This window comes from Crocodylus porosus, unplaced genomic scaffold, assembly GCF_001723895.1.
Source record: "Crocodylus porosus isolate Cpor-Errol unplaced genomic scaffold, CroPor_comp1, whole genome shotgun sequence".
Classification (NCBI taxonomy): domain Eukaryota; kingdom Metazoa; phylum Chordata; order Crocodylia; family Crocodylidae; genus Crocodylus; species Crocodylus porosus.
The window spans coordinates 16,755,734-16,779,666 of NW_017728949.1; the positions used below are offsets into that span (position 1 = coordinate 16,755,734).

The 23,933-nt window shown below is 40.0% G+C and overlaps 1 protein-coding gene across 5 annotated transcripts in view; it reads left to right on the plus strand.

The window, feature by feature from the left end:
- The window catches only part of AGAP1 (ArfGAP with GTPase domain, ankyrin repeat and PH domain 1), a 565,886-nt gene that overhangs the window by 384,513 nt on the left and 157,440 nt on the right, over window positions 1–23,933 (plus strand). For all 5 annotated transcript variants that reach the window (XM_019553775.1, XM_019553777.1, XM_019553779.1 and 2 more), the window contains one exon: window positions 2,155–2,323. In XM_019553775.1, coding sequence (XP_019409320.1) covers window positions 2,155–2,323 — 169 coding nt within the window. The remainder of the gene's footprint in view (window positions 1–2,154; window positions 2,324–23,933) is intronic.

Below are 23,933 nucleotides of genomic sequence, written 5' to 3' on the forward strand. Positions count from 1 at the left end.
ACTCTCAATTGCTAGCAGGTTTCTCTCATTGCACCTCATTTGCATCTGGGACATCAATTAGCATGTTTGTTGAGGCTAATTGAATGAAACTCAATCATAGCTCTTAATTGCTTGACTATGTGAAAAGAAATCACATTAATGCAGCTAATTAAGTGTATGGCAATAGATGCAACATAATTAGGAGCGAAATGTAAAAAACAAGCGATGGCAAAGGTGCAGGAACATGGGTTCTGGGGATTCAGGCACTCAGTTATCTTGTTATTGACGCATTTGGGGAGGGTTCCCTTTGCTCTGGTGCTTGCTTCTTTTTTTAACACTGTTGAATGATGAACATGGACAACTTGAGAAGAAAAATGCAAATGGATTTGCAATTACTACTTTTTCAAGCTGTTGAGGGGCAGAAGATGGCACTTCTGGGGTGGCCCGCTGTTGAGTGGGCTCTAGGGACTTGTTAAGTGCTGTTTAAAAGTACTTGGCTTTGAATTACCCTCATGCCTTGTTAAAGGGTTTTTTCCCCTTTTTCTCAGATCAGCATTTTCTGCAACTAACATCTAGGGGAGTTATATGTGTAATATTTGCATATCAAAATAGGGTTTGCTGTCTTCTCTTTAACACAGCATATTCCAGATGACAGCCAGACCCTCATCTGTTCCAATCTGAAGCCGTACTGTACTTTTGAAGTTGCTATATTATTTTATAATTTTAACTTTTATTCCCCAAGTGCAGATCTAAGAAAGGTAGGTATAGGGGGATGGAAGGAAGCTGACATTCCACTGCAAGAAAGTCCACCACTTCCATTCTCCTTCCCAGGGAGATGCACAAGATTACTCTTTTGTACCCAAGAGTCTTTGTTTGTATTTAGTACATTAATAGAAGCAACTTAAGCTGTCATTTAGTACTTGTAAGAGCTTCTGTTTTGTTTGGGCTTCCTCAATTAATAATGTAATAATATGCCAAGAGCATATATATTCCCTGTTTACCAACATTCTCTTACTCATTCTTGACTTATTCATACATCACTGTACCATGATATTTCATAACCTGAAAGCTAATTGTGAATTTGTATACTCCATTTAGTTTGAGAGTTTTGAATGAAGACTTTAAATTTCTCTGTTAACAAAAGTAAATAAAATACATTAGATATTGTATGTTAAATAAAACGTGTCTATTAAAAGAACACATGCTGAGGTTGAGTCACTATCTGATTAAGCTTCATTTTAGAGCCCATAAGCAATACATGCTCAATTATGTTTCTGTTACTGTATTTTAATTTGTGCAAAACTGACACAGAACACAAAGGTTATACCAAATTGTTGTTTTGTAAATAGAACTAATCTCTTTATCTCTTACCCAGGACGTAGTAAAATGAGATTCTGGTCCCGTGCAAATGTTCAGTTTCTACCAGGAGAATCACAGTTCTCCTGGAAGAACCTCAAAGTGTGCAGACATTCAAGCTTTTCCTCCCAGAGCAAAAATAATTAATCCAGGAGAAAAGTAATCTGGGAACAAGTAGGGTGAAATCACCCCCAGGAGAGTTTCTTCTGGAGACTGAATATCTACACACTTTTCCCCAGCAGCTGCTCCCGTAAATGAGGAGGACAGGGCTTCCCTACCTGCTTCTCACTCTGCAGTTCCAGTGTAGGGTGAGGTGGGACATTTTGGCTACACAGCAAGGCTCCTGACCTTTGCCACTACAGCACAGCAGACTGCTTCACCCTGCTCTGCTTTGTGTCAGCTGAGTGGCTCAGATGGCAAGGAGAAGTCAGAGGGGCTGGGAACTGGGTGTGCACAGACTTTCCCCAACCCAGGCTCCAAGCCCTGCCAACTTTTATGTCACTGCCCCTGCCACCCAGCTACATTTCAGGGGGATACAAGGGAAAGCTGGTGTGGCTGAGAGCCAGACTCTCTTCTGCCATTTTGAACCGAGTAGTCCCAGGGGACTTTTAGAGAGTTTTTCTGAATGTGTTCACACTAGTCAACACATGCAAGTTGGAAAGTGGGTAGGATTAGCCTGTTAATTCATTTTTATATGCTTTACAAGCTAGAGTTTTATAAAAAGTTACTCATACTTTTTATTCTCTGGCTCCCAGTATGTAACTATAATCTGGAACTTCATTCACACCATTCTCCCCATGTCATTTATTTTCTCTGCAGGACTACATGCAGAATGTTCATGGGAAGGAAATTGATCTATTGAGAACTACTGTGAAAGTCCCTGGGAAGAGGCCACCTCGAGCTACATCAGCTTGTGCACCCATCTCCAGTCCCAAAACTAATGGCCTGTCCAAAGACATGAGCAGTTTACACATCTCGCCTAATTCCGGTAAGATGCAATCTTGTTATGCAACATAAAAAAGGCATTTTCTTCCAAGCTAATGTTTGCATGTGTAAATATATGTGTGCATTTATACATATATGCTACCCATATAGGAATATCTATATAATACATCTCAAACCTGTGTGACAAATGATGTTTTTGGCCAGTAAATCTTCCCTCTGCCCACTAATTTGTTTCCCACAAGAGATCCCAAAACTTTGAGAAGCTTTAAATTGCTACTTTTTTGAAAATTATTTTAAAGCACTTGCCAGACAAATGCTTCCTAAGGCTTGAAAGGGTATTAGTCAATCCTGCTCCAGTGCTAGTTTACTAGATCCAGTATCTTTAAAAATGATAGTCTTATACTGTTGTACAGGGCAAACCCAAATTTGCCAGCATGATTCACAAAAGGCAAGTCTAAATTATTGACTCTAAATTTCTGAAATTCATTGTGAAACCCTGTTTGAGGTCATTTAGAGAGAGGTTTATAGCTTCCTGTGAACCCTGTACAGTGGGATTTTGGTAACTGAGGCATTTGTCTGTAGAGGTGAGGGGATAGCAGGAAGCTGCGGGAAAAACAAAAAAACCCATTTCCTGCAAAATGCAGCATACTTGATGCCCTGTTGGTGGGATGAAGACTTTCTCGATACATTTGGGATGACATGCATAAATCACTGGCTTTGCCATTCATGATTAATGTGGACATCCCCTGCATGTGCTGACAAAACCTTTCTAACACAATGTTGTCTGTATACAGTACGCACTACAACAGTAACTGTGACATAAAACAGTACGTACAACCATAGCAAAGCAGTCCAGTGCTCCCACTAATCAAGTATTCTGTCCCAGACAGTGACAGATGTCATATGCTTTAAATGAAGATGTAATCCTCCAAGCATCCATAATGGACTTAAGTACATAGTGCTATACTAGTGGAAGAGGGAAGAAGAAATTACGTGTTGAAACAGTATAGATCAATAACCCTTGTGACCTTATAATAGTACAGTTGCAAACATTATTACTTGTCAAATTCTTGTATGGCATATTATATTAATTTCACAGATGATGTTGACTATCCAAAACTGTACTTAGAAGTTGTCCCCAAAAGCTACCAGTAGCTCAATACTAGCATCTTAGCACTGAAAAAAATGTAGTTTATACCCACTGCTTAAGGTTTTCTTCTTTCTCTTGCCAGTATTTTCACTCACTTTTTTTTTTTAAAACAAGTTCGTGCTTTTCTAATTTGGGGAGAAGAAAAATACTAAAAAGTATTCTCAAAGTACTACATGAATTAATAGTAAAATATCCATATAAGACATCTTATAGGAGGTGCTGGGCACCCACAGGTAATCACAAGTGATTTGGCTGCTTTGAATACAGTAAGAGTTCAAGAAATATTCTATATTATTATTATATAGCTAAATATGAAGAGCAAATTTGTCATCTAAACTGAATAAAGACAGACACTAGGGATTCTTCCCATACATTCATTCAGAAGGCTTTAGACCTTTTTTATATTTCATTTTAATAAAACATTCTAAGTTAAAATCCTTTATTTTAGGACTGTCAGTATACACACAAAAATAGTCTTTGAATTGCTTTGGCAATTGCTTTCTGTGACAAAGACAAATCTACTATATGTCAATGTGGTAAATACAAAAGTTTGAAAATATTTGAAAATTGTTTAGGAAAATCATTATAGGAAATGTACTTTAAACCTTGAAATATTGTGCAATTTAAATATATCTTCAAAGAAAAACAGAGGAGGAAGGAGAGAAGTGATGGAGACAGGTATCAAAGTGAGTTTGAAAAGAGGTGTGTCCCATTCTTCATGCTCCATTCTCTTTGTGGCGGCTTCTCTTTCCCTTCCCTGGCTAATTCCCCTGTGCCTGATGGCAGATCGCCTTTTTTCCCCCTGCTCCTATCAAAGTCTTTTTTTCCCTCTATCCTATTTGTTCAGATTCATGTATTACCCTCGTGGCCATGAGTCCTTTACTGTGGCACACTAGTACAGGGGCGGGCAAAATACAGCCAGCAGACTGGATTCAGTCTGGCCAGCTATTCTTTCCAGCCTACGAGGCACCGAAACAGTTTAGAAAATTAATATTTATCTGCTTCTGGCTGCCTGACAAAGATGACAGGAGCCAGGTGCAGTAGGACCCAAAGGGAGCCCGCAAGACTCGGGAGCAAGGCCAGCCCAGCACTCCCACCACCTCCCCACACCCCATATACCCATGCACCCACTGCCCCCCAGAAACCTATACCCACCCCCATGCCCCACACCCCCACACTATACTAGAGTAGGACTTCATTTTAAACTATTGCGTGATAACTTCTGTGTACACTACACAAAGACATGTAAATCAGGCCAAAAATATTTTTTGAAATCAAATTAATGAATGTTGTAGATGTTTGATTTTTAGAATATAATTTGGTATTTTTCTGGTTCTGGGATGGCAAAACCCCTTGCTGAAAGGAGTATTTCTGGGGGCAAGGAAAGGCTCTTTTGGTGGCAAAGGTCAGGGATTAGGAAGCAGGACTTCTGGTCCCAAGATGGCAACTGGGGGTCAGGGCACCTGTCAAGGGTCGGGGCTACCCAAGCAACCCTTGACAGCTTGCCAAAACTCGGTAAGTGGCCCTCTGCCCAAAATAATTGCCTGCACCTGCATTAATATGTCAGTAATACCTTTTGCAAGCAACTCGTTCTTTTCTCATCCTGTTCCTTCTGTGGCTGTTACCTTCTCGTGGTGGCTCATTCTTTCTTCACAAATTTAACCTTCTTTTTGGTAGTGGCTTCTGCTTAACTTACTGCAGGTTTGTCAAAGGATGTTAAGCAAAGGAGAAAACAATTAGGCTTGAGTCCTTTCTTTTGTCTTTGTATGGGATAAATATCATACTCTTCCATCATTAACTTCATTGATAGTCAATCACAATGAACGAACATAATAACTGTGTGTGTTCTCAGCTGAGCTGTTGCTGTTTTACATTTAAAGAAACAAGTCATTTAATTAGTATTTTAATTTTTTTAATTGTATGAAGTTGGACAGTTATATGTGACAAAGGCTTTGTTGTCCTGATTTGTGTTTTGTGAGAGGCACTTATTGGTTTGGCATACTCTTCAAAGTCAGTCGTGTTGAAGCTTTTCTCTGTAAACAGTAGAAGCACTACCTTCAAATGCAGAACGTGGAAAAAATTAAAACTGCAGAGACCTCCAGAAATTGAATTGTTTGGAAGGGCTGCTGTGGCAGACTGAGGGGGGGGGTTGTAATATTTCTGTTTGAAATGTGTTCATGTTATAATAATGTTGCATGCCTCATATGTCTGACTTGACTCGTACAGGGGAAGGTAGGGGGCTAAGAGATAATGAAGCCAGATTTGTCAGGCCTATGTGACAGAAGATACATCCATCAAGGATCTGAAAAGCCTTGCTGACACTTCAACAAGATAGGATTGTAGGTGACACACGGGAGGAGTCCAGGGAAGATGAGAGGGAAGCATCACCATAGATGGAGAAAGCCTGGAAAAGGCAGGCAGTAAGCTGTTGAACGAGATTCTAAAGAAAGTGAACAGCTGGGCAACTTTTGATCTTGGTCTTCTGTGGACTGGATTAGGGTCAGAAGGACTACTTAAACCTTTGGAGGCTACCAGAGAATCTCTGACTGGGTGGGCTTTACCCCAGTAAATATCTTTATGGAAGAGGAACTATCAGTTTTTCCACTTGGAACTTTAGAGTGCACTTCTCCTTACCAAGAGATAGAGTCCCTCCCTCGGCAACTGAACTGGTAGGTAGGTCTCTAAAGCAGAGCCAATGAGATGAGCAGAGAGATTCAGGGACCAAAAGACCAGGGTCTCAGAGTTAAAATAAGCAAGAGTTCCCTTTAATCTAAGAGCCATGCCTAGGCTGGCTTCAGGGGGTAGTCAGACCAGACAATACTGTGGAGGTACTGAGCAAGCCCTCTCCACTTCCCCCCTACTTCTCTTGTCCCAGGGGTTCCATGACAGTCACGCAGACATGCAGATACATATATGCAGGCTCCTACCCTGGGGGTTTTTAAGAGGAGGTTAGATGAACATCTTGCTGGGGTCGTTTGACCCCAGTATTCTTTCCTGCTGTAGATGATCTGCTCAGGTCCCTTCCAACCGTAGAAACTATGAAACTATATTATCTTGGGCTGTAGTTGAAATGCTAAGTTAAATGCTCAGTTGAAGGAGCATGGACAGGCTGCCACTGTATGGCAAATGGAGGTGGCATTGGGAAAACCATGCCAACATGGTTTGTTCTTGCACTTTGTGAACTTTCAGCACACTTTGTTTTGTAAATACTGCTGTCTTGAGCAGTAGCACTTCTCACTGTGCGACTTCAGCAGACCATGGGGAAAGTGCAGTTTTAGGTGGGCTGGCCAGCCAGTAGTAGTATTATAAAACCAAAACCTCTCCTAGAGAGCAGAGATTTCTGGGATGAACCTCTTATTCATGCAGAACTCATCCTTTTGAAAATTAGAAGCCCAATCCTCAAACAGTTTCTTGCTGCTGTTCCCAGTTACTGCTCAGTAAAGGTCATGAATCTTTAGAAATAATGCTGCTTGCAGATGTAAAAAAAACCCCAGCGCTTTACTTTAAACTCCATGCACCCCCACACCAAGCCAAGTGCATGCCCAGGAGAGGCATCACATTACAAATCTAGCACTTCAGCAGGACTTTTTTGGTGCTTTTATCTAATAGCTGATTGAAACGGCTATTGGATAAAAGCACCAAATAAACCCACTGAAGCACCCAATCTATACAGACTGTGCAGAGCCAAGTTGAACTAATGTGCTGCTTCTTCCAGTTCTGGGTTTTTTTCCCCTCGTCTGTCAGCACTACCTGTTCAACATTTGAGACTTAACTTTCTGTTAATTCTGAGTGACTGAAATCTTTTTGTACCTAGAATGGCTCGAATGAGTTGGGTTTGGCAAGGGACTAGCCATTGTTGCTTCTTCCCCCTTGTTGCTTTGAAAAATTAAAAATATATAGTATAGCTAAAAGAAACATTTGGGCTAAGGAGTAGGATGGTATACCAACGCCTTCCATTGTAAACCTCTTCTGCCATGGTTATTCTTAAACCAAAATAATTTGTCTAAATAGCTGAAGGCAAGATCCTCAACCAAGAAGATGAAACTGAGGGGAAGAGTATTGCAAATGAAAGGGAAACTTCTTCCCTTGGAGATGCTTTCTCTGTCATGTAAACCAAATTTTGGGGTACCCTTTTAATCTTTTGACTAACATAAAATGACCAAAAAAATTTAAGGAAAAAAAGCAAGGTTCTCACACTCACTGATAAATCAACAAGCATATTTCCAAATCCTGAAAAAGTGACAGATTTAGAATAGCAGGTGTCTGGTAAAGAAAGGCCAGTAAGTAGACTCAAATATTAATACTAATAATGAATAATCACATTCTTCTGGTAGAAGTGTAAACTCCACGGAATATTGACATGATTCATGAAATGCGTCGAATCAGTCTGTTGATGGCACCCTGTTAAGTTCACGTTGTTGGCCTGCAGCTTAAGATGACAAATCTTGGGGCATTTGGAAAATCTAAACAATTAGTTTCCTTCTAACATCCTGAAAGAATTACAGTGCTATTTTTTTTTTTCCAAAATCAGGGTTGGTCAAAGCTTACCTTCTTTTTGTATCTGATGAACTCATTGCAGGTCTTAGTCTCTGAATCATGATGATTAGTCATGGTGATGGTCTGTGGGCCAGATCCAGTCCCCAGAGTGACTATATCTGACCTGCAGTATGGGGGATCAGCAGAAAGTGACTTGGCCCAGCTTGTTCCCTTCCCTTTCTACTACCATGCTGCTGATCCCCTCCAAAACCAGAGGTTGTCTTTTCCTCTCCCTCCCCTCATTCTAACATGGGAAGCCACATGCCTCCATACTTCTCTTTCTACCCTCATCCACTGCTGGAGAGAAATGGTGGCTGGCAGTGCTGCTGGATCATAATCACCCAGTCTACTGCACATAGAAGGTTGAGCTGGCTCTAAACCAGTGATTTACGTTAGGGAATTAAATGATCCACAGATTACAAAGTAGGTGATGCAGTTAAATTCACTTAAGTATGATGGAAAATGAGCAAATTAATATATTTCTGATCTGGCAAAACAGTAGCTTCAAAACTTTATTAAAATAAACCATCTGATAAAAACCAGATACACTATTAGTAGCACTAAAAACACCTGGAACAGTTGGATAGCTATATCTGCCTCTAAGCTGTCAATCAAATGAAAAATCCAACTTTTTTTCTCAGTGGAGCTCTTTTCTCAATTGTTTTAGCATTCATATCAACAGTAAGTAGAGGCAGGTACATAGAGGCAACGGATTTAAATAATATAATGGAAACATTAGTGTTTTAGAAGATTACATCACCAGCTGTAAATCTGAGATGTGCTAGAGGCATTCTTTGCAGACACAGAATATCACAGCTTCAGTTCAGCTAAAGGAGAAATGTAAGCATGTGCTGTTCAGCTTTGATGTGTGCTAAATTAAACTAATATTTCTGTGGGTTTTGTTTTTTTATTTTGAAAATACTCATTTCAAAATGTTCTTATTATGAGATATTCTATTGGATTGTAGAGTGACTACAAAGGAGAAAATGCAGCTAAACATGCTTGAAGTACAGGAAAAATATGTACAGCATTTGTTTCTTCTAATTTCAGGCACTGTGTCTTTGAAGATATTTCTTATTTTAGGACATTTTAAAAAAATGAGTTATGGTGAAGAGATTTGAATATTTGGTACCAGAATGGCGGTTTGAAACCTGCAGTGCCTGCCATGTTAAGGTTTCAAGTTGACAGTAAAGCAGCCATCAAGTGGGTGCATGCCTCATCAAGGCTAGCACATGATCGTAGGAGGACCCTGGAATTGGATGAGCTGAGCAGGCAAGGAGGCTGAGCTGCTCCTGTAACATCTTGGAGGTAGGGCAGGAGCTATAGGGATGGTTTGGAGGCTTTTGGTCCTGGGCATGACCTGAAACTGCACCCTACTGGGGAAGGTGGCCTGGTGGGACTCCCTGTAGTGAGGGAGCCCCTAGGAAATGCCAGGCCAGTTAGCTTCCTGGTGAAAAGTGAGGAGGGGTGCCTGAAAACCCCAGCCCCTGCCTATGGGCGGATTACCAACAAAGGAAGAGACCTGGGCCAGGCAAGCCCAGAGGGGGACACCTGAGCCCAGTGTAGTAGGGCCAGGCATGGTGGAAGCCACATGAGCCACACTGCAGGAGAGACCCCAGTAGTGGAGGTCAGGCATGGTGGAAGCCACCTGAGCCCCAATGAATGAGAGTGCAGGGGGCCAGGCACAGTGCAAGCCACCTGAGCCCAACAGGGTGCAAGAGCCCAAGTGGCCCCAGTGAGGAGGGCAACAGTGAAGCGGCCCAAAGGGGATGAACCAGAGAAGTGGCCCAGAGTGAAGCTGTGTGGCCCTAGGGAGGGGCAGAAGGCCCAGAGTGGGGCCGAGTGATAGTGAAGTAGCCCAAAGTAGGCCCAAGCGTGGCCCTAGTGAAGGGTCAGAAGGCCCAGTGAGGGGCCAAGTGTGTAGAGTGGCCCAGTTGAGGGCAGTAAAGATGAGTGTCCCTAATGAGGGGCAGGATTACTGAATTGGGAATATGGAAAGATTGGATGTGACAATATGGAAGGACCAGAAGTGAGAATGAACGTCAGTGAGGCACGGGGCACGTGTAAGGGAAGGCCAGAGCATGTATCAAGGCCCTTTGCATCAGAAGGGACAGCAATGGGCACCATCCTGCCATAGAAACAGCAATCATATTTATTTCCATTAAGGCATGGCAGACGAGTGAGGCAGAAGTTTAGCTCTGAACAAGCGGCCCTCTGGCACTGAGACCTGACCCTTAAAGGCCAGCCTGTTACAAATGGCACTAGTAACTGCTATGATATGAAGAGCAAGATATGAATTAGCCAAAATGTATCCTTTTTTTTTGAGGGAATAAACAAAGAAATTCATGACTGTAAAAAAAATGCAAAATATTACACACCGCTGAAAATTGTGTCCATTGTGCTTTCAGTTTTTATTTTAACTTGCATATGAAAATGATGTGTAATATAGTTACCTTCAAGTTGGGGGGGGGCGGGGTTGAGTAAGACCAGTCATATATCCAAAGTCAGCTGGTATTAGTTTTTTTTTTCCTAGACTGGACTGCCATGTTCAGAGAGGTATCCAAGAATACTGTTTTTGACTGCAGATACTCCAAGACACTTATCATATTATATCTAAGTATTTCTAGTTACATTAAGCTCCATTTCTTTGAAAAAACTAGGTAGAAAGTATTTTCCCCAATTTTTTAGAATCAAGACAAATTACATGCTCCAGTCATTAATTACATGCTCAAGTCTGAGAAGGGATTGCAGCTGGTGATATAATCTTTTAAAATTCTAATGTTTCCATAATATTATTTAAATCCATTGTTTCCGTGTACTTATCTCTATTAGGTTGATTTCTTAAAAGTTTATCTGAGATCAAAGTTCTCATTAAAAGTTTTAAGAAGCCATTACTATCTTATTGATTTTGAATATTATATACATGTTTTTAGAGGTGCGCCAATAAAGATTTTTTGGGACAATACCAATGGCCGATTACTAACAAGCCATATCAGCTGATACCAGTCCATTTGCTGATATGTGGCCCGGCAGCTTGGAAAGCAGTGTCGGGCTGGTAAGTCTGTTGAGGAGGAGGGAAGGGGCGTGGGGGGAGGGCATATCGAGGCGCCCACAGTGAGGAAGTGCAACTGGGGCTGGGGCAGAAGCAGGTGCTGCCCAGCCAAGGCAGGGTGATGTGGGGTGTGGGAAGGAGCTGCGAGCAGCTTATCTGAGCGGCACGGCTCCTGCTGCTGTGCGCACCCTCAGAGGAGGCATGGGGGGCATGTGCCCCCCGGATCTGTGTGCAGGGCAAAAGCGGGCTGCTGCTGCGTTCTGAGGTTGCGGGGCAGCACTGGGCTCTTCCTGGCAGTGGAACTGTGCTCAGGGCAGGCAGCAGCTGTACTGGGAGTGGGAGCTATGTGTGGGCTACAGCACCCCTGCCTGGAAGAGACTGGTGCCACCCCAGCCCACAGTGGCAGCCCACTCTCGCCCTGCACATAGATTCAGGGAGCATGTGCCCCCCCATCCCTCTCCCAGGGGTGCTCTCTAAGATGGAGCAGAATTCTGTCAGTACCTTAGCCACTTACATAATCAATACTAGAACATCTTTATTAGGAAGAGAAAGTAGTTATGGGTCATCCTGTGCCTGTTCTCTTTGCTGTTTTATGAGCTGCAGCCAGATTAATCTTTTTTGTCATGAGTCAACTCTGCTGCAATACATTACTGTTCAGAAATAACACCAAAATGGAATGGAATAGCTTCACTTTGCTGAAAAAATAATTAAACACTTTTGCACACTTTTCCTGTTGAAACCCAGGTGCTTATAACCCCTTCTTGTATTACCCAGGTGTGCTGTCAGAGGCTGGGTTGTGTGCTCCAGTGATACCTCTGGTTGATGTTCTAAGAACAGGACCTGGTGTTTTTCCCATAACAGGTCAATCTCAAGATGTCATTACATAGGTGACATGTTTTCTCCTCCCCTACCATTTTTCATTATGTGATGTAGCAGTCCCAGTTCTTACCTGTCCTCTCACCTTCCCTCTCACAAGCCTTTCTATGCATGTACATTCAGTATCATGTTTCTCTCATGTATACATACCATTTATTTCTTTTCTACATACAAAACTCCATAAAGTTATATTTCAGAGATGTCTGTTTATAAAATTTCTGCTTCCCGACAGATGTAATGCAAAAGGAAGTTTTTGTGTTTTTCCACAGTGACAGCATTTTGAGCATCAAAATTTCAAGGTGTGAGAGCGTGCAAGCAGATAGCAAAAAAAAATTATATGATAACCCAGTGAAATTTTTGCCCAGTCTTGTCATGAACCAATTTTTGGAAATCCTTATGGATATTTGTTCCCATTGATTGTATTTTTTTAAATGCAGGGTCCCAGCTTTGTAAAAAAGTGTACTATTTTAGTTTTTAAATTGTTCTACAGAACAGTAGGCCTAACCATTGTTGTATACTTTTGCTAAAGTACTGTTGGAGTAAAAAAAGGAAATAGATTCTTTGTGGCGAGGTTGTAATAAAATGTGTGAATGGTTGCCGTATAGTGTTTTGGCAGTGGCAAGTGATGTAGCTGTGATGGTCCATGAAATATGCAAGAGTCAAGGGTTTTGGGGAAGGGTGGGGAGTGATATCTTTTAGTGGATCAACTGAGTGATTGGTCCAATAAAAGATATCACCCCCCAAAATTCTTGTCATTGAATTCAGCTATTACAAATCTGCACAATAACTGGAAATAATCAGTATTAAATCTGTTCTTTAAAATAATTATTAATAGCAGATGGGGCATAGACTTCATGTACATATTTGTTTAATCCTGGAGTCACTGTTTAAAACTACTTGTAATAATGTTTGGAATGGCACTTCAAATGCTATTATATGTCTGAGAACAAAAGTACCTTTTCCTGGAAATATTTCTCCCAATTTGAAATAACTTTTTATCTGACTTTGTTTTCCTGACTCTAAAGGTTTCAACAAGAGCACAGATACAACCATCCATTATTAAGGATCACAGTCCTGACATCTGCCAATTGATTGTTGCATCCTTAGCATCTAAGAGAGTAATCTGGGGGAAATAAACACCCAAAACCCCATAAATCATGTTCCCATTCTTTGCATTGTTCATGGCCCCTGAAATTAGGCCACTGAGGGGAAAAAGCAGTTAGTGAGGGAATCTAAAGGAGATTTCTTCAATTAACTACTTATTTTCCAAAACCCATAAAGCTAGTTGTTTTAGCTTTACTGATTCCCTTTACTCTGGAATATATATTTATAGAGGAGAATAGTGAAAGCTAAGAAGTAGATGAGACAGTGAGACAACCAACCATATACGCCAGCTGCCATAAAAGAGAGTCTGTGCATTAAGGGTTGTATTTGCTGGTAGAAAGCCAGCACAATAACAATCCTCCCCCACAATAACAAACCCTTTTTTACTTCTTCACTTCTGACAAGTCCTGGCATTTTATTTGAAGATGTTTCTGGCCAAAAGAGGGCAGGGACTCAGTGTTGCAGTAAAGTGCCATTTGTGGGGTGCTCCTTTGAGAGATTCAAACTGAATGCATCCATTCCTCCAAATTAATTTCAGAGATAGTTTGTTTGCAAGTATTAAGGGTTTGCACACATTTATCATGGGAAATGTACACTTGTATGCCAAGTTGCTTAGAGAGAAGGATGGCATAGGTTCTAACTTCATTTTAGTGTGCCAGGCTTGTTTACCCCACAGCTTTTAAAAGATGTACTGCTAATGTTGCAAGAAGTCCAACTTGCAGAATATCCCATAAAACTTTGCACTTTAAAATAAATAAATCACAGCTAAAATTATGTGAAAATGTTGAGCCTTGTCTTGTGCCTTATCAGTGTGCCTCAACCCTGGCCTGAAGAGAGGTGGTTCTCAGACGTAGCCAGCTCCTGCTGTTTTCAGAAATGCTGCCAACAGGGAGTGCCAATTATAGTGGCTATATTATTAGGATTTGACATCTGTCCATCCAGCAAATTGATCACTGAACAGCTCTCCTTCTTTAGAAGTTGTTGGCACAACTTTCATTGCTTTCACCTGGAATAGGATCAGACCCAGTTTTTAATTATTGCCAAGCTTGGTTAGATCAAAGTGGTGACCTTGAAATGAACTCGATATCCCATAATCTGTCCCAGGAGTCATCCATTTCCTCTTCTGTTACAAACAAACAGAAACCAAATAAAAACATACAGCAACTGATATAGAAAGTTTGCCTTTAGAACTAGTTACTGTTGCAAGTAAATTGCTTCCTGGTTAACATAATTTAAGAAGACTTTAGTGCTTTTAAATTTACATGTAGTGGTGTATGTGCAGTATGTGAAGTATGTTAAAATGTGTTAACTAGACAGCCGTCAGTAAGTATGTTAAACATTATTATTTGCTAACTATATGTGACACTTTGGACGTGTTACAAAAATGTGAAGATGCTCTCCTAAATGTGAGTTTCATATCTGTTATTAATCATGATCATCTATCAAAGCTATGCAGTGGCCATTAAGTAATCTTATTTTACACCAAAGTACTTAGAATCAGATTAAGTTGTAATGGACTGCCTTCCAGACATTCTTTAAAAAATGTTAAGCACAGTATTTATTTTTAAGTTGGAATAGTATACTTTTAAAGTGTAATGCCTAACATGACATCATCAGGTTCCAATAGCAATACAGATTTTCCTTGCATCTAAATTATCTTCCTTTTAAACTGAACTGAAGTTTATAGTATTCTTCATCAGAGCAGATAGTCATTTTCCACCAAAATTTGTCATTACAGTAAACTTAAAGAAGATTAGTTGTAATAGCCTCTGAAGTATGGTGTGTCACTTCTTAGGAGATAGGGAAGGCATGCAACCTAATAATACGTGGATGATATTATCTATCTTTAGTATGCATTGTTGAATTGGGACCTAATCTGAAATCTGCTGGTATCAATAAGTGTTTTTTCATTGACTTGATTGAATTGTGGTTTATGGCTTTTTTTAAATTGCGGGTATTTTGTGAGATTAGGTTGTATAATCAAACTCATCATCACTTTAAGGGGAAAAAAAGGGTTAATCAGGTGTGGTGCTTAGTAAACTGTATAGTTGTACCAAGCCCAATAATCATGAAGTTGTTTTACAGTGTTATTTTTTTGCTCTGAAGTATATTTTAATAGTACTGGCTGTAAAGAAAGGAATGAAAAATGAGAGGGCAAATACTTTCTTATTTTCAAAGACGAGGCCAATTTTTCCCCAACATGATACTTATGAGTGTGCATATATTGGCAACAGTTTGGCTGAAATATTTTAGCCTGTTCCAGTACACCAGACAGGCTTACATGTTAACACAGGAATGTTTTCTATATTTTCTACATGCAAGTATGATTTTGCTCCAGACTAGAAACTTGCTAAGTTTGGGCCTTGGTAAAATTTGAACAAAACTCCTTTTATTAATTAACAAAATCTGGTTTTCATTTGATTTGCTAATATAGAAGATTCTCAAATGAGTCATTTTATTCTATTGCTAGTTTTGTTCCTGATAATCCAGCAACAAGCAATATGTAAATAAAAAGAAAGATGTCAGTTTGCATACAGAAAAAAGTGAATTTATAAGCGCCTTGGAGATTACACTCTCATCCCAGTTGAGGGTGATCCTTCAAGGACATTTTTGCAGTTCACTCATGAAATTGCTTGCCCTGATCAGAACTAGGAGAAAAAATTAGATGTAGTTTACAGTAGCCTGAGCTTCTCCAATGTATAGCCAAGGGAGAGAGAGATTTATTCAAGTACATTTTCTTTAAGTTTCTGTTAATCTTTTAACAGTTCCTTGCTTGGGTTTTTAACTGTGCTAGAGATTGAATTGGGTTAGAAAATGCTGTATTTACTTGAATTCCTTCTTCCTCCCACTTCCAAATAGGGCTGATTGCTAATGACAATTACCAAGATAAACATTTAAAATATGTTTTGAACTTTTGTGGACCCAAATGTAGATGCTCAACTAGACAAGATCATTTACTGATTAGACTTCACTGGTTTAAGTCTGACTGATATTTATGCCTCAATGTTCTCTTATGCTATCTCCTATATAAGATTACAAATTTGCCTTGTCCTGCTGATGTGATCTTGTTGAGTTTTGAGTATTACATATTGAAATACTAACCAGTTGGATGTTAAGACCTTTGCAAAAACTGCTAGCTTTTCCCCCCCAGTGATTTTAAAATATTAAAGCCATCAGGAGGGTTTAAGCTGATTTACCAAAAGGGAAAAAAAATTCACAAATGTGTTTTGAGTATTGAACTGCCGTTGACATCTAAAGTCCCAACCATGCTGTTTTCCTCCACACTCCAGCAATCAGGACATCCAGCAAACCCATAAAAAACCAAACTAATAGCATGAATATTCAGTGACCTAGAATACTAATTATTGTCATGAATATTAATGTGATCGGACTTGCTTTTTCCTCTTCTCTTTCTCTCTCGCTCTTTTTTTTCCACTCAGCCGGCTCTAAAGATGGGCCATAATGAGAGCATTTAAGAGAGAGAGCGCTCTCCGCCGTGACAGGGACTGGGGTAATAAGGAGAGCTTGATTAACGTGGTGCACTTGGGGGAGAGATGAGAGGATTCACGTGGTCCTGTTGTGGGGGAGGCAATGAGGCACCGGCGGCTGTGTTGCTGCTCCCTCAGATTAATGAGGCCTAAGAGTGCATTAGGAACAGTGACAAAGGTTTGATCTAATGGGCTCAGTCATTTTTCCTTTGAGTGACAGACGCACAGAAGTAATTGGCTGTGCAGAATGGCAGCTCATTGGCAGTACTTAAGGATACATTATCCCCGTTGTGTGGCCCGCAGAGGCTGTTTATCAAAACTGCTCACACTGCAGACATGCATTCGCTAAGCTGCTGTTACCGTGGTAATAGCTATAAAAAAATTTAACATCAAAATAATATCTATTGTCTTTTAGAAAGAAAGTTTCTTTGTTTTAGTTTAAAATGGCATAGAAAATATTTTTATAATGATGGTCTACTGCATACCCTAAGAGTCAGATTCTTTAGGTGTACGATTACAGCTGTTAGTGTTTGGGGAGGTGTATTGCTAATACAAGGATTATGAAGTTATTTTTCTTATCCATTAATTTTCCTCAATTTAGATGTTTATCTGATGTATGTATAAGGCTTTTTTCCCCCACTGTAGACATTAATAACTTCCATGAGCATCCAGAGAGATAATGATGCACTTTATGGAAGTGTGGTCACAAGCCAGAACACGTGTTTCACTTGCACATGGAAGTTCCTTTTAATTAATTGATGTTACATTATTAATTTTATGAAGTTAAGTGCATATGTGTTTGCAGCATTGAGGGCCCAAAACAACTTCTCACATCAATGCAGTGCAGTCACCTCTGGGTTGTTAAGTAACAACTCATGAACAGCACATGGAGATATGAAGCAGAACTTGTGCTGTAGGTAAAGAATAGTTTATAGACTCGGAACAGTGCAAGTTATATTAAATGTGCACATTATTATTTAGCTAAAAACACCCTTTATTTAATGAAAATGTAAGGAAAAGTGTTATGCGAACTTGAATAAAAGTAATTGGTCAAGATCTTGATTTTAAGTTTCATTCAAATTACAGCTTATCTGATACTGTTCATCTTATCTGAGGCTTTGGTTTAGTAATGGCTGAAAGGAAAACGCCTTTCTACTAAATCATCAATTCTCCTTCTGTGGCACCAGAGCATTTATTGTGTTAGCATTCTCCCAATCTGTTGATAAAGACTGACCAAACTTAATTTGTGCCTGCAAATAAGATCCCAGCCTGGCTTGAGTGGTGAGTTCAGAATTTTGCATAAGTAATTGAGCCATGTCAGTAAACTGTTTTTTCCTTGAAGTGATTTTATGAAAATAAATCTCAGAAAAATATACTAAGGAGCTTTTGGACTGCTAATAAAAAGAAGTTCCAGGACTCTTGAAAGAAAATGTGAATGCTTAGTCCCTTTGACCTGAACTGTTTTATGAAATGCTGTTAGCCCCTCACTTCTTCTACTACATATAAGGCACAAAAGCAGAAAGTTATTTAGACCCTCAGCATCTCCCAGATGAAAATGGTGGGCTGCTAACTCATATTGCACTTGACAAGATGGAATCCATAGCAAGGAGTTGATGAGTAAAATACGTATTTTTCTTTTTCTTTCCCTTTTCCCATTAATAACTCTTGTCAGTAACCTTAATTTAAAAGTTTAAGTTATCAAACTCTAGTCCTGCTATTTCTCTTGCCATGAATGTTACCTACTAATGATGTTCCTGATAGCTGACAGTCCATGTCTTTATCATTTTGACTTATTCTGCTTATTCAGAATAGACTCTGCTAGATGCTGCCCAATTAGTAAGTAGCAGCAGTACATCTAGATTTCAGCACTGGGCATGAACTTGGATTTTGGGCCAGCAGGGGAAGAAAAAAAAGCTCTTTTTATCTTGGAGGGTTATACTATGATAGTCAGTGACTCATTACTGGATTCTTTAAGGGCCAGTTTTCAGTCCATTCTGCTAGGTCGGGGTGTCCAAACGGTGGCCTGCATGAGGGGTTAAGTTGTCTCCAGGCCCCTGCCCAGCTGCTGCTGCTGCTTCCACCATTTCTCCACCTGCAACAGCTGCCAGAGTCTCTGGATTCCCACTTCCTCCTCTGACTGCTGCTTCATGCCTCTAGCCCAAGGAGGGTTGGTAGTGTGGCGTGAGTTCGGGGCCACCTGCAGGGGGACAGGGATCATGCAGTGCAGTGGTGGGGCAGGTGTCTGTGCAAGCATGTAGTGGAGTGAGAGCTGGAAAGAGCATCTGCTCAAAACACAGCTTAGTGGCCTGTGGCCTGCAGCCCCAGAACATGTGGCCCCCAAAGGTTTACAAGTTAGACAGCCTTGTGCTAGGTCATTGCAAAAATATATTTTAATAAGCATTGAAAGGAATGCAAGGCCAATGGGGCATTTCCTGAATCATCACCAGCCTCCACAAAACATTAGCCTACCAAAAATAATTTCTGCATAGTTCCAAGAATTGGTTTACTAGGGAAATAAAAAAGGAGTAGAGATGGTTGTGGTTGGGGTTGGGCATTGGAGGGAGGAGGTGGAGAATAAAATGTTTCTTGCAACTTGTAAAATAGTGTTGTACTACTTACTCTGGCCATTTTACTACTCCATCCACAAAGAGCACAGGCCACATGGAGATGCTTCGTCTGCCTGACAAAGAGTATTTGTACCTGAAAGTTTGCAAAGAAGAATTTTTCCAACTACTTGAGTTGGTCTAATAAAAGATATTGGAAGAACCTTGTCTGCCTATGTCCTTAGACCAACACAGCTACAACCTACACTCACCCCTGTCTTACTACAGAAAATTTTTGGCCATGATTTTCTAACACCAGGCCAAGTTTTGGCCTAAACCACTTGACAGTGCCTTTTACTGAATTAGAGGGCATTCAAAAATATGCCGTATCTTGCACCATAAATTCACCCAGTGTGATTTAGAACAATTAACCCTCTGATATTAGGAGTCAGAATTTCCTGACCCACCATTCTAATGTATTTTTCATTAGTGTTAACAGCTGGTGAGCTGAGCCCTCTGGCCTTAAGAGGTTTATTTCCTTTTGGAAGAGAAATTTATAGTAAAAATAAAGAGCATTGCACAAATAAAGCATGAATGTAGTGATGGCAGATGCTATACCCTAGCTGGATGTGTTTCCTGGCTTTCTTTTTATATACTCTTCCAGTCTTTCTCTTTACGTCTTGTGTAGCTTGGTTTGTACAAGTACAATTCTTCCTTCGCAGTGTATGTTTTGTATCTGAAGACATCTTAAAACCAAACTGTTTACTTTGGGGATGATGGGAAATCACAAATGTACAGGCTGCAGTGAATGAAGACTGCTTGCATGCATTTGAATTGTTTGTATCACTTTTTTATGGTACAGTTGTGAATTATATTCATTTTGCATTTGTAATTAGTGGGCGGAACAGATGGTGAAGGCTTAGTTTGAAGTGATGTGTCCATTAAAAAAACCTGTGCTGCCCAGTGATGGTTTGCTCTAACTTTTTTTTGTTGCTAAGTTGTAATGTATTGGAAGAAGACAGAAGTAACCGAAATAGTTGCCTGTATAGCATCCCAGTAAATATTAATTTTGCATACAAATAACGTTACAAATGATAGACTTCCAAGAAGGAAGCAACCAGATAAGTACTGAACAAAAATGTATGAAATCATGTGTTTGGATAGAATTTGATTAGTACTTCCCTCCCCATTGCACCCTAGCCCCTCTAAAATGTCTCTAAATATTATGCATTTGACTTTTCTTAGTTTTCTTCCCAGTTAGGAAAGTTCTTCACAGTATTGAATCTGACATATTTAGTCCCTTTCAGTATGTGTGAAGAGCTAAATCGAGCAATATAGACAATGCAAGTTGCATGCTATGTTCTCACACTGTGGACATGTGTGTTCCCATTTTTTAAATTATATTCTTACAAGCTGGGGGTAAATATGGTTCCCTAATTTAGTTCATGTGCATTGGGCTGAACATATGAACATGTACATTTTTTACGTTTTCATGGTGAGTTGGTGAGTTAAAAAAAAACACATTTCTTTTCCATGGTTCCTTTTATATTACAATTCTCACTTCGCTGAATGAGTGTTCTTTTTACGTTTTAACCAAAATTGTAATGTGCCTTGAATCTTAATCTTGATTGTATTTGTAGAGATTGTTTATGAACATGTAGTTGAGTGTTCTGTGAACTGTATCATAACAGGATATTTTATAATATATGAAAAGGTAGCTTAAAATATCATAAGGCTGTCTGTAGTTAGAAAGAGGAATTCTTCTTTTGATGCCACTTCGGTAGATGAAAACATTTTTATTCAATAGGAAACCAGCATCTTTTTTTGCTCATCGGAGACCAGTTCTGGCAACATACTGATATTCATACAGATATAAATGCCATTTTCACTTTGAAATGCAAATTGTTTAAAGAAAAATAGCATATGGTAGAAGTAAGTACCTTTTCAAATCAGCTCTTACACTTTAGGGACATGAGTACAGCTAAAATTATTCTTTGGAAAGAATCTGGAGCCTTTGACACATTGAAGCTTGAACTAATCAAGGCTTCCCAGTAAGCATATACACATATCCATATCAAGGAAATAGTGCTGAGAATACATGGATTAGCATAGTAATTTAACTGCCCCCTGCTAATCAACTTAAGCAACCAGCTGATGCATATATGATGTATTTGAAGAAGCACTCTCTCAGAACTCAGAATGGACCAGGTAGTTGACCATGCATTTCATGTTAATGCTGATATATTGAGAGAGAGGGAGATAGTTGCAGAAGTGCAGCAAGACCTTGCCTGTAAGAACTTGACATAAATGCATCACAGTGTGCAAAATTCACTTTTCCATGAATTTTGACTTCATCTTGTGAGCTAGCTGGCTTATTTGCTGAGAGACTGGAATGGTTCCTGCTAGTAGCCATTTCATTCTGACCTGCAGAATTAAAGAAATGTTGCTGCTTGGATGTGGGGAGTGGAGTTAGCCTCCTGGAGGAGGAAAAATGAGTAGGAGTGTAGCTTTGTGTAGTATAACAAGTCCATAAGAACAGCAGTTGGCATTCATAAGTCCTTGTTTTGATGCAAGCACAATATCATTATTTCCAATTGATGGTATTAGATAAGTGTCCAATGCCTGTTATAATTAGCTTAACTGCAGAATGAAAAATGAACAGTGGACTGGAAAACTCTGGAAAACAGAAGTGAATAAGTAATTACACGAATTGTCCTAAAACTGTATAGATTGTCAGAAAAACCCTTTAATTCAGTTTTATAAAATTCAGGCTCTCTGAATTTTCTAAATAAAGAACATTTTATACAAATTCACATGTGAATTTATTCAGAAAATATTCTTACCTTGACCAAAATTTAAATTAAAAATCAAACAATTGCTTCCATCTTCAAATGAGGAAAGTATCTGGTTAAGCTGGTAGACTAGAAGCAGATTTTATCAGTGGTCAGAAAAGGGTATAGAGCAATATTTAATTTAATTGTATCACAGTTCCATTAAAGAAAGTGTTTCCTAGGTTCCAAGAGGCTTTGCTGCCACCTATCCAAAATTCTTCAGAAGTCTGAATTGTTGTTGCACGATTCTACCAAATAATGAATTTGCTTGATAGAAAAGAATTTCACAGGTTGAATCTGTTTCAGCAGAAGTTTAAGTCATACATGAAGTTTTAAACATTGCAATTATAGCATAAAATACTCAGTATATTATGGACAGTCATCTTTAAATTTTTGCTCTTGTATCACATTGATATTTAGACGGTGGCCAGGCAGTTCTGCTTTTAATGGACAGAAAATGTCAACTTACAAAATACCACCTCTTTTTCCAGCTCAGCCCCACCAGTTCAGACTGATAGGGATATGTCATCCAGACAGAGATGTCCAATAATTGTTTTCTGTCTTTCCATGGTCTTGCAGAAATATTCTGTCTTGTCTTTCATACACTAGTTTTCTCTTTCTTGATCATTGCTAGGAAGATTATTTTCCAGGAATCCATCAAAAGTCACTGTTTCATTTTACTAGGCATAGAGTGAAAAAAATGTCTGCATCACTCTTCAGTCCAGCATGACGGATGCCATTTTTAGAGCATTTGAGAAAGATTTGGAGGGGTTTATCAACAGGAAACCTAACTTTGCTTCTGGAAAATATTTTTTTTTACAAAATCCTTTACCATTTTGATTCCAAAAGTGCTTAAAATAGGTGCTGCAGCAAACAAGAACAAAGGATTACTGTGTTGTGGACCTTACCATGAGTCATTAGGTTCAATCAGTACTTTTATTTGGAAATGTTAGACTAATGAACATGGGAGAGAATGTATATGGAAAAAAATGCTGTAAAGAGCAGCATATCAGGCCACCTTTTAATTTGTTTCCTCTATAAAAAGACTTTCAGGAGAACCAAAAAAAATTGCAGGCTTCTCCTCTTCCTGTATAGTTCAAGCTGGAAACTGTAATTCCTATCCAGAAGAAAAGAGGAACCATTTACTGTTCAAAGATTTAAGTAATGTACAGACAGTTAAGGCATGTAGAATAAAAGAAAAAACGATACTTGCAGAATCTCAGTTTCAGAATTAGCGGGGGTCGTGCGGGGTGTGGTGGTGGCAGCCAAGCGTGTGGGAGAGAAAGTGGGGTAACGGTGCTGCAGGCAGGTACAGAGCCCCTGCATTTGCTCTGGGACCAACAGGGACCCAGGGTGGGGTGGCAAGAGCTTGGAGACTGGGTGTGGATGTCTGCCTGACTGCATTGCGTGAGGCTCATATGCAGTCCATAAGAGGCACATGCAATGGAGCCAGCAGCCCAGCCCCATCTCTCTCATCCCAACCACGATACCCACACTCCCTGCCACATATACCCCCTTACTACCCACACACAATATACAGTAGGATAAACCTCCAGGCTGTTCCTGAGCCTCAGCTCCACCAGCTGATGTCTCTCACAGCTTCCAGCAGCAAGCTGCTGCTTCACCCTATATATATCCTGGATCTCAAAATAATCACCGTACTCAAGCACCTGGCTGCTGCCTGCTCCAGCCCTTAAAGTGTCAGGCACCAAGAGTGCCTGCTAAGGGTGGGAAAGGGACAGAAGGGTGGTCAAAAACTGCATGGAGCAAGGAGAGTGGAATAGGAAACTACTGTAGGTCTGACTTTGCCCCTGATGCAGACTCGGGGCCAGAGTCAGAACTGCAGCAGTTGCCTGCTCTCCTCCCCTCCTCCTTTAAGTTGAAATGCAAAGGACCAAAAAACCACTGACTTTGCAGTGAATACGAAGTATGTGCAAATTAGTATGGGTAAATACATCCAGAATTGATGCATTTTAACTTCCTACAAACTGCTGCAGCTTTCAGCACAAGTACTCCATAAAAAAGCAAAGCCTACAAAGGATGGAGGACGGGATTCACCTCCAAGGAGGATTA